The following is an 11,381-nucleotide window of genomic DNA, read 5'->3' on the forward strand; positions in this document are numbered from 1 at the left end:
AAAGAAGCACAGAGAAAATGAGGAAAAATTGAGAGAGAGAGAGAGAGAGAGAGAGAGAGAGAGAGAGAGAGAGAGAGAGAGAGAGAGAGAGAGAGAGAGAGAGAGAAGGGGAGTAAGGTAGCGAGGACAAGGGGAAGAAAGAAAGTAAAAAAAATTAGGCCACGCATGAAGAAGAAACGGAAGTGCATTTAGTAATAGCCGTGGGAATGCGCTTCCTCTCTCTCTCTCTCTCTCTCTCTCTCTCTCTCTCTCTCTCTCTCTCTCTCTCTCTCTCTCTCTCTCTCTTTGCTTTCAATCCGCGACACGTTTCTTTTATTCTTTTCCTTTCTTTTTCACAACGGACATTTTTCTTTCTTTCTTTCTCTCTTCTTTTCCTCTGCTTTCATTCCGGCACGTGTCATTTTCCTTTTCTTTCTTTCCATAATTGACATTCTTTCTTTTTTTTCTCTCTTCTATTTTTTCCCTTCTTTCATTCTGACACGCTCTTCTTTTATTCTGTCCTTTCTTTTTTTTCTTTTTTTTTCCGCACGTGGCAAGTAACGCGTTCCCTCGTATCCTCAACAGCACAGGATGGCTTCCACAGATAAAAAGATTTTGCGTGGCGCACTCTGTAGGTAGATAGGTAGATATTTCATTAACCACGCTAAGAATAACGTATATACATGCACATTATAAAATACTCTCCATCAAATCCCACATACGTAGGACAGTAACATTCCCAATTCAAGTTATATATAACCTAAAAATTACTGAGCATTCATGCAGGAACAAATTCTAAGTATTGTATTTGACGTCTAAGGTTCCAGTCCCTAAAAAGGAAACCAAAGGGATTATACAGAATTTCAGGAGTCACAGAAATACGGAATCAGGCAGGGAGTTCCACAGTTTATTGTACATGTTACGAACCTCAAGTTAAGGAGCACTCATTATGTGCACGTGTGGTGAAGTACAGACAAGTAAGCTGATTGTGCACCTGTCCTTATTTGCTTCCGCTGCGTTATCGAGAGGAAACCACATACATGTCTTCATCGCCCAAACGTCAAATACAAACGTCGACTTGCTTACTGCCTATGGTCGAATAAAAACGTCGACTTGCTTACTGTCTCTGCTCGAATCCCGCTAGTGTCCGTGTTTGATGCGCAAATGTGTGGTGTGCTGTTGTTTAGTACTTCACGTGTTGTTGACGTTTTTTCTTGCCTGTTTCCGTGTTTCTGTTGTTTTTATCACAGTGGTAAATGTGTTGTGTAGGTTTGGGTGCCAGGAAAGTGTATTATGTATTTTTAAGAATTGGCAGATGGATGATTTTTTTTAGTTTAGTTTAGTTTATCTATATTTGTTTTTATTTACTTATTTCATACATTTATTTGATTTTCATTTATTTAATGCGCATGTGTAAAATTTTCCTGTGTGTGTGTGTGTGTGTGTGTGTGTGTGTGTGTGTGTGTGTAGTAACCATTCACTTTTCATAAACGTCTTTACTTCCAGCTATACCAACGGAAGAAGAGGAAACAAAGAATATAGAGCCGACAATTATTAAGCAAACGTTTGTCCCCTACTGTATTTTTCCCTCTCAGATTGGCACCCTTCCTTCCCAAGCACCGTCAGCCTCGACTCAATCCCTCCAGCCAGCAACAGTTACTTAGCTGGAAAAAAAGAAAATTAACTTATGTATCTATATGCCAGGCCGGCCCAGACAAATGTTTATCCCCTATATAATGTAGAAATGTTATCAGTTTATCACTAGAGCCGTAAAAACACCCTTAAAAATCCAGCGAAGTGCTTCTGCGCCGCTACTTTCAAGTGTCTCTAGTTGAAATTACGCTGGTTTTTAAGAATGTTTTTTTTTTTTTTTATGTTTTTTGTTTTTGTGATTCTAGTGATAGATTAATAAAATTTCTACATTATATAAGGGAGAAACAGTTTTGATAACCCAGCTAATCATCTCTGTGGCCTTTGAAAATAGTCGTGGTGAGAGGCCAAAGGTTTTCTGAATACAAGCCTTTTCAGTGAGTTATACGGATTTTTAAGGGTGTTTTACGATTCTAGTGACCGCTTAACAAGATTTCTACTTATTAAGAGGAGAAACAGTCTAAAGAACCCTGCTGATCATATATGTGGCCTTGGAAAATGGTCGTGGTGAGAGAGCAAAGCGTTTCTGGGTACGGGCAAAAAAAAAAAAATAAATAAATAAATAAATAAATAAAAATAAACATACACAAATCATTGACACTGGTGGAAAGCTCACAGTGTACAGGAATGGTCTCATGGGGAAAGTACAATAAAAAAATGAAACTGTACTAACATGGCGGCTCTTTCAATTAATACTCTCTCTCTCTCTCTCTCTCTCTCTCTCTCTCTCTCTCTCTCTCTCTCTCTCTCTCTCTCTCTCTCTCTCTCTCTCTCTGGACACGGAATCGTAGTCCCACTAATCCTTTTGAAGACTGAGAGTGGAATTTTGTCAGAGATAACACTTCTATCACTGCTCATAAACATAATGAATAAAAAGACTATGAATGTTACCAGCTTGTCTAAACTTAAACGTAACTCGGTCTGTAAATTTGAAAGACTATTCCCTCACCGGGACAATTGTTTTCAAAGGTTACAGAGATGATTAGCCACGTCCTCGGGTTTTTTTTTTTTTTTTTTTAGTCCAATGGTGACGCAGAAGCTAAACTATCACTAGGATCATAAGAACGTCCTTGATCATTAACTTCTACTACAGCCTATTAAACTATCACTAGAATCATGAGAACGTCCTTGAGAACCTCAGTAACATTCACTACAGACTCTTAAGTTGTCACTAGAATCATGAAAAATACAGTTGAAAACGTCAATAACTTCCAGTAGAATAATGAAAACACCATTGAAAGCCTCGGTGACTTCCATTATTATGTAGAACCCGTTAACCTGTCAGTCACTACTAGAATCATGAAAACACCTTTGAAAACCGCAGTAACTTCCAATACACTCACTTAAACTACCACTAGCATAAAAACACAATTTGGCAGCCTTCACTACAGTTTCTTGAAAGTGATAGAGATAACAGATTGAAAGATTTGAGAATGCGGGTCCTGAGATTCCAGTAAATTTTGAGACGCGAGATCGTGAACAGCGGGGCGCGGCGAGCGGGGGCGGGCCGTCTCGGGTGGCGGACGCATTGCACTTTTCCCGCCAAGTATCTTCCCGCCTCGCTTCACCGGGCGGGCCTCTGTGGGACTGAGGGGCCGAGGGGCAGGCAGGCAGCCGTTGGATATATAGGGATAACCAGCAGGGATTAGGGTTACCGTAGGAGCAGCTCGTCTCCTGTAGATGGAATGTTACGGAAGAACGCGGTGAAATATGTGATGCTTGCGAAGGCACGGCCAGGTATGCATGAGTGTCTTGCATCACAGTGATATACCTAATATTCATACACTTCTCTTTAATCACACATACTTCTCTTTGATCACACATATTTTTCTTAAATCAAACATAACTTTCTGTCGTCAAATACACTTACATTTATACATTCCTTTCCACCAAACGTTTACTTACCTTATAAACTCGAGTGTGGGTGGGTGTGGGTGTGGTCTGGGGCTGCGGGAAGGGTACAGCATGGGCGTGGGAGTGAGGGCTCAGGTGGCCCACACACCTGTCGCAATACCCCGACATCCGGCCTCTTGTGTCCTCTGCCCCATCACAGCATCCTCCACACCTGTGCGAAGCCGCGCCGTCCACCACTCACCTGTGGTGGCCGCGCCCCGAGGAACTTGCCAACAGTTACCCCGCCAACACTGTCTTCCACGTCCTTGTAGCAGCAGTGATGGTGGTGGTTGTTGTTGTTGGTGGTGATCGTGGTGGTGGTGGTGTAGCAGCAGCAGCAGCAGTAGTAGTAGTAGTAATAGTAGTAGTAGTAGTAGTAGTAGTAGTAGTAGTAGTAGTAGTCGTAGTAACAGCAACAACAATAATAACAATAACAACAGCAGCAGCAGTGAAAATCATAACTACAACAACAATAATAATAATAATAATAATAATAATAATAATAATAATAACAACAACAACAACAACAACAACAACAACAACAACAACAACAACAACAACAACAACAACAACAACAATTAACAACGATAACATAATTTTCACTCCAGACATGAACAAAAAAAAAAATAAAGGAAAACAAACACAATATACTAAAACAATAATAATTACATAATAAGGCAAAATACACCAACATCAGAAAACAAAAAAAAATGTCAATAATACAGACAGAAAACGGACACACAGTACAAGCTTCGCAATACATTCACTTGTTAATTGCGTGCACTGCTCACCTGTCTCACTCACTCCCACACCTGCTCTATTTTGTTTAGTTAGTATTTGGTGATGGCAAGAAATTTAATTGATTTTACTTTATTTTCTTCTCTTTCCTTCCCTTTCCTTTTCTTTCGTTTCCTTTCGCATCCTTCCCTTTCCTTTTCTTCTCTTTCCTTCCTACCTTTTCCCTTGCCTTTCCTTCTTTTTCCCTTTCTTTCCTTCCCTTTCTTTCACTTCCCTTCTCTTTCATTTTTTCTCCTTTTCCCTTCCTTTCCTTTTCTTCATGCACATTTCATACCTGTGCCCTGTAGTGCCTTGTTCATAACTCATTTACCTCCATCAGTATCACCTCTTATATTAATTTAGCTGCTGCTTACCTGCCCTCCAAACTCACGAGCATACGTTCCTATAACTTCTTCTTTTGTTTCTTCGCTGTTTTTTTTTTTTTTAGCTGTTCCCATTTGTTTCTGTATCGTGCCATTCTGTCGTTTATTCCTTTGTTCCTCATCTCTTCTTTAATGCATTCTTTTTCACTTCATCCCATGTCTTCCTCTTCGTTTATTTCTTTTTATTTATTTATTATTTTCCTCCTTTCATTCCTGTCTCTCTCTTGTCTTCTTTAATGAAGTCTTTCAATCTTATCTTATGTTTTACTCTTCTTCGTATTCGCACGTCTCCACACCTACGTACTGTACACCTTATACCTGTCCACTAAGCATCATATTCCTCACTCAGATACCTATATGAATGTCACCTTATATTCATCTTTTACCGCTTACCTCTACTCCACACTGATGACTTATACTTTTGTCACCTTGTATTCATCTTTCACTGCTTACCTGTGCACCTGATTCACTGCTTATTTGTATCTATTTAACACTATTCATCTTTCATTGCCTCCATCTACCAGTGTCACCTCATATTCACCTTTCACTGCCTACCTGTATATCTAACGCATTACCTATATCAATCTCACATTTTCTTTATCTTCCAATGCCTACATGTACACGGAATTCATTAGCGAATTAAGAATCCTGCATTTTTTTTTGTCTGTGCATTGCTTACTAATTCGCTGCTAATCTCTACAATCCTCTACCTATGCGTATTTTTTTCTGTTACCGCTGATTTTGTTACCGTTTTCCTCTGTCCCTGAACGAAATTCATAACCTGCTAGAATATTGATGGCTTTCTTACACATTTCAGTCTCAACTCGACTAGTTTTAACATGCTGTAGTAGAAATTATGGGAGGTTTCAAGTGTGTGTGTGTTTTAGTTCGTGATTTTAGTGACAGTTTAACAAAGACTGCATCATCATTGAAGAAAAGACATTAATGAGTACCCGCTAATCATAGCCGCGGCCTTTGAAGAGACCCGTCTTAAGCCAAGAGACGGCAAGAGGAGATGAAACACGGAAGGAGGAAATGAAGAAGGAAGGAAGAAAGATAAAAAGGAAGAAATGAAAGAGGAGGAAAGAAAATGTGATGGATGAAGACTATAGATTAACATGAGAGTAATTACCGAGATTACAAGAAGCGTTTCAAAACACAGATCCACATCTTCGTGCAAACTAGAGCAGCTTGCCTTAGGACTATATTCTAAAACACTTCCGCGCCGCACCTCCACTACTTTCAATAGGCTCTAGTTGAAGCTACACAAATTTTCAAGAGTATTTTTACCCTTCTAGTGACACATTAACAAAATTTCTACATTACTAACAGGAGAAACACTCGTGATGAGAATCCACCTATTTATCTATGTGGCCTTGAAAAATAGTCGTGGTGAGAGAGCACAGCATTTCAGAATATGGGACTTAGAAAAACATGAATTATTAGTGGTGTGCATGGGGACGAAGCGTTTCAACTCACACTATGCAAAGAACTCCATGAATGGTGTGTGTGTGTGTGTGTGTGTGTGTGTGTGTGTGTCATCAAGAAGCAGCGCACTCACCTCTATAACATCGTGTATGAATGTGTCTGGTAACTCCCATCGGTGTTTCTTTCTCACTCACTGTATTTTTCGTGTATTATCAAATGTTTTGGTCTCCTATCTCGAGTGCTTGTAGAATGTTTTAGTGGGAGTTGGTGATTTTTAAGAGTGTTTTCATGATTGTAGTGATAATTTACCTAGGATTTTGCACTGCTAATGAATAACACACACACACACACACACACACACACATACGAAGACCAGACCAATCATCTCTGTGGTCTTTGAACTGATGAGAAAACAAAACATTTAGAAATACGAACCTTAACTACTACTACTACTACTACTACTACTATTACTACTACTACTACTACTACTACTACTACTACTACTACTACTACTACTACTACTACTAATACAGGAGAATGGGTCACCTTGGATGGGCGGGACAGGTGTAAAGTTTACCTGCCGTGCATAAGTGATGGCCTGGGTACGGCTGACGGAGAAAACTAGAAATGGCGTTGATGAAAAATGCACGTTCCTCAAATAAATCCCCAACGTCTGAATAAACTACACGTCTTTGTTCAAGTGGCCTTCGTGTGCCGAGAATTTCAGAGAGGGATCGAGGTTGGAGGTGTTTGGAGGGAACTGGTTAGAGTTGAGAGGACGAGTGAAGAGGGGGATTATTGGCATCATTAGGAAACAGTTTGGGGTGAGGAAGAGGAGAGGGGTGGTAGAGAGGTGCTGGTCAGTGTGATCTCTTCCCCAGCCACTAAAAGAATGCAGCTTTATTAGTTATATAGGGAACATCAATCGTCCCATCTGTGATTACCTATTTCAGTAGAAGCTGCCAAGTGATTTTTCCTTGCCCAGCTATTACACTATTGTTCCATATCAGATAACAGATAATAGAAGTTCGTCACTTACCTGGTTGAGATAACCTTTATCTCACTCTTTTATGCTCTATCAGCTCACTGCTAGAATCTCTTAACGGGATTCTTGCAAGGGAACTAACTAGTGGAAAAAAAAAAGTAAGAATTTCCAGGAAGAATGCTTCGTATAACCAAATGCATTTTCTTATTACGAAAGTAGCTGTATTTTGTACGTAACATAATATGAGGTACACAGTCTGGGTCTGCATTTTATTTACACGGTACTTCTTCCTCAGCATTTAATGGCATTGACCACTGCCATCTTTAAATACCGGTGGGTTGAGTAGAAGTTTTTGGCGGGCAAGTGAATGGACTCAAGATGCCATGCAGGGATTACCGCCCAACTCATTTTTACCCCAGGGACAGATGGCCGTGCCTGGCTGCTAGGTGGGCGAGGTGCTGCCTATATCCATACATCGGTGTGTGGCATAGGCGTGAGGCACAGCAATGCAACAAGGCCCGTGGTATAAGGAAGTACAGAGCGCTGTGCTCCACACGTACCTCCTCCCGCACGGCGACTCGCAGCGGCCTCTCCCACCACCACAAACACCACCTTGTTTCTAAATGAATTTCTATTGTTTTAAAGTACCTTGACTAGCACATTACTTCATTATGTCCATCATACTACGGGAGGTACATCCAGACAGTGGCATCTTCTATCTAAATGAGAAAACTTTTTTTTTTAGGGAATGGAAAGTTTTGGCGGGCTTGGAGATACCAGCAGCCCCTCCCTCCTTCCCTCCCTTCCTCTCCCTTGTCCGCCCTCTCGTGGGGCCCCGTGAGCCTTGCTGTAATTAATATTGTGAAATCCAATAGCCAAGGGCGTTGGTAAGCATGGGCAGTTATATATTTGCTGATGAAGTCTTCAGTATTTCTCTGTCTTGGATGCGTTACACCTGCTGTCCTTGTAGTATGGGTGAACTACGACTGTGTTTGTTGTTGTTGTTGTTGTTGTTGCTGTTGCTGCTACTGCTGCTGTTGCTGCTGCTGCTGCTGCTGCTGCGTTTGGTACTGCTACTACTACTGCTACTACAATGGGTTTTTACACACACACACACACACACACACACACACACACACACACACACACACACACACATCTGCTTATCATCATATTTTTATATGAAATAATTACCTTTCACTATTACACTCTGCTTCACGAAAAGAAGCATACTGGCATTACAATAAAATATTTAAGGTAAGACCTTAGGTAACTAGGTAACTTCCAGCAACAGTCTGTTAATGTGATGAACCCAATATTGCAAGTAATCATTCTAGACCATACTAAAGATAAGGCCACCAGGTAAGGCACATTCTTAAGACAGCTAAGTAAAGAGTTGTCAATAAAGTAATTTTTATCATCCAATCATTAAATTTTCAAGTCTTATAACACTGTAGATTAACGTGAGAAGAAATAATAAAATATGAAATATTATTCTTATTCTCATGACAGAGAGTCGTATTTCCGTGGCAGGCGCCAAAGACAAGGGAGTGAGGGTGAGGGAAGGATGCGGGCAGCCCCCAGTACCCACACTCCCTAGGAGCCGCGGGGGATCCGAGAGGGACGCTCCGAGGGGTCTCGGCACGCGCTGCTCACCCAGGGAGGCAGGGTGGGAGCCCGCCTGCCAGCTGCACCTTTCTTCTCGTCCTGGCGTCACCAGCGTCAGTCCTGCGTGGAGGGAAACGAGGGCTGGCTACCACTCTTCCCATAGTCATGAACGATCTGCGCAGTTATTTCCTCTGGAAAATACTGACATCAGAAGTAACGTTTTCGACGTCTAATTGAAACTGCATTATTATTATTATTATTATTATTATTATTATTATTATTATTATTATTATTATTATTATTATTATTATTTATTTATTATTTTTTTGTCTTACAAGTGTCGTGCTTGCTCGTGCAGAGCTGTATATTGAACCGCATTACTAGATGAGTTTAAGGACTGTGCATACCACCTTATTTATTGTCACTGATTGATATCATTTGATCACACAACATTCTAGTGTGTGCTGAAATAGGGGTACAGAATGCAGGCTGTAAGAGACATTGTTCTAATATAAAGCCAAATAATATTATATTTAATTTGATGAAGCACCAATAAACTCGCTAAATAGTATACTACAAATCCTATAAAAGAGGTAGGTCTGTGTGAGCAGCCGTGGCACACAGTGCTGGCAGCAACCTCGCACTTCGGCGTCTGGTGGCAGTACGCGGCGCCGGGCCGGGCCGGGGGCTGTGTTGTTACCCGATCAGCTGGCAGAGCTCGCTATTTTATATTTGGCGCGCTTTGACGTTCCTCAGCTGCCCCAATCAGGCGGCGGCAGCGGCAGTGTGGGTTCCAATGGTTGCGAGGGTCATTGTTCCCTGGCGCTCAAAACCTCCCTATATTTCTGCCACCTCTGCCCTGTTTTGAATGCGGTAAGACCCCACGGCATGGTAATATTGGTGCCTTGGCCACGATATAATTTTCAAGTTGATTTTATTCCTCGTAAGAGCATACAAATCAATGTTTACATGTGAGGGTGTCTTGTCACCGTGATAAAAGATGAAGTGGCAGCTGAGGCTCGGCGGACCAATGGGCAGGGAGGGAAGCAGCTGACTCCTCCCACAGGATTTGGCGGCCACCTCCCGAGCCCGCGCTCAGGCCCAGACACTTCATCCTCCCTACCATGGTGTGGCTCCTGTGAGATTCCAAAGCTATTTACTCCTGAGCTCCTGGGATCTTATCCTCGTGCTATGGATATATGATGGAGTGACTCAAGTTGAAGCTGTAGAAGTGACAATCGCCTGGGTATTCGTGCCAGAAGCATCTGTAGACGGAGGTAAGTGAGGATGCTTGGGACTCCCTCAGCATCTCAAGACCGGGTAGGAAGGCTGGAGGTTTTGGCGGGTTGTTTCACTATTTCCCTCCACAACACTTATTCATCTCACACATTTGCCATGACTCGTACAAGAAGTTGTAGTGCAATGAAAGAGGAAGACTGTTGTGAGTTGACCTTTTGTGTAAAGTTATTCACGGCTAAGAAAATCATATGAATCTTGAGCCTACCAAAACTCTGCCGGAGCCACAAAGAAGAGCAGGGCGACTTTCCTCCTTATATTACACATGATAAATATGATGGACTGCTCGGTTGTGTGACATGGGAGTGAGGAGCATGGCCTGTGAAACTCGTAATAGTGGTTTATAAGGGAAATCAAGGATGGCCAACGTGGAGGAGAGGCAGGCTGCCAGGTGGGGGGTATGGCTGGTTGGCGGGCAAACTTGCCGCCCTGACATCCAAACACCTGGCCACTTCCAACTTGTTTCGGGGGACTTTTAACGCTGTCACGGAGCTTGCAGGAACCAGGTGCTTACCTCATACCCTGCACAGCATCCACGGGGAGGCACAGACTGGTTTTTAGCCGCGTTTGTCCAGTTACTTAGGCACGAGAGCTGTAAGTGTTTTGGTCCAGCATATGGAGGGAGTGGTAATGATGGGTCTTGTTTTGTAGGACTGATTGTGCCTCTAGGATGTTTGTAAAGACTCTTCTTGGAATAGAAAACACATAGAGAGAGTGAGTAGTGATCTGGAGGCAATTTCATGACATATTTTTCCTAGAGTTAAGTAAGGCAGCAGTGTGGTGTGGTTGCAGTGGTCAGCATCTCCATTGCCCCCACTAAACAAGTTCTGGGGAAATATTGTTCTTACCATCCATAATATGAAGTATATAATGCACTGTGAAGCAAACATCCTACTGTACATGAGGAAATGGGGAAAAGTTATGATTGATGAATATACATTTACTGATTATTATTTTTCTCTTCCTGGCAGGCCCTGTGAGCACCAGCTGATCGTCACTCCCCAGCACTCAACCCCCACAAAGCCCCATGTCTCAGGTCCAGAGAAGGTCAGTTTTGGCAGTGTTGTGTTCTCTTTTGTCCTGTTGTGGGTGAAGGAGTAAGGGTGACCTCCCATGCTGGTATAATAGTGTGAGTGCCCACATTGTTTTGGGAGAGGCTAGACAGCTGTGTGGAACTGAGGATGAAGTGTGTCGAAAGATTTAGTAATAGAGGCAAGAAAGAGAGACTAGTAAAGCATGTATGTTCCCACACCTGAAGGGCTTAGCTAGGTGAGGGAGCTTTTACATTTTTACAAGACTGTTTTCATATTAGTCATTATCTGTGTGGAACTGATGGTGAAGTGTGTCTGAAAATTTTGTCACAGAGGTCAGGAAGATAGACT

At 42.0% G+C, this 11,381-nt stretch overlaps 1 protein-coding gene and 1 long non-coding RNA gene across 4 annotated transcripts in view; one reads left to right on the forward strand and one right to left on the reverse strand.

Moving 5' to 3' along the window:
• Positions 1 to 40: 40 nt before the first annotated feature.
• On the reverse strand, positions 41 to 3,802 carry LOC135112473 (uncharacterized). The gene is made up of 2 exons (XR_010274416.1): positions 3,535 to 3,802; positions 41 to 608 (listed from the first exon to the last, which is right to left on the reverse strand). It is a non-coding gene; the product is annotated as an uncharacterized LOC135112473 (long non-coding RNA).
• A 5,862-nt stretch (positions 3,803 to 9,664) lies between these two features.
• The window catches only part of LOC135112336 (G1/S-specific cyclin-E-like), a 14,624-nt gene continuing 12,907 nt past the window's right edge, over positions 9,665 to 11,381 (forward strand). Inside the window, exons 1-2 of one of the 3 annotated variants that reach the window (XM_064026687.1) lie at positions 9,665 to 9,980; positions 10,971 to 11,046. In XM_064026687.1, the coding sequence (XP_063882757.1) occupies positions 11,027 to 11,046 (20 nt within the window). In that variant the 5' untranslated portion in view covers positions 9,665 to 9,980; positions 10,971 to 11,026. Of the gene's footprint in view, positions 9,981 to 10,125; positions 10,145 to 10,240; positions 10,594 to 10,970; positions 11,047 to 11,381 lie in introns of those variants that run through there. The other 2 variants (XM_064026689.1, XM_064026688.1) reach the window with 2 other exon arrangements.

The sequence above is a fragment of the Scylla paramamosain genome, chromosome 23 (assembly GCF_035594125.1).
Source record: "Scylla paramamosain isolate STU-SP2022 chromosome 23, ASM3559412v1, whole genome shotgun sequence".
Lineage (NCBI taxonomy): Eukaryota > Metazoa > Arthropoda > Malacostraca > Decapoda > Portunidae > Scylla > Scylla paramamosain.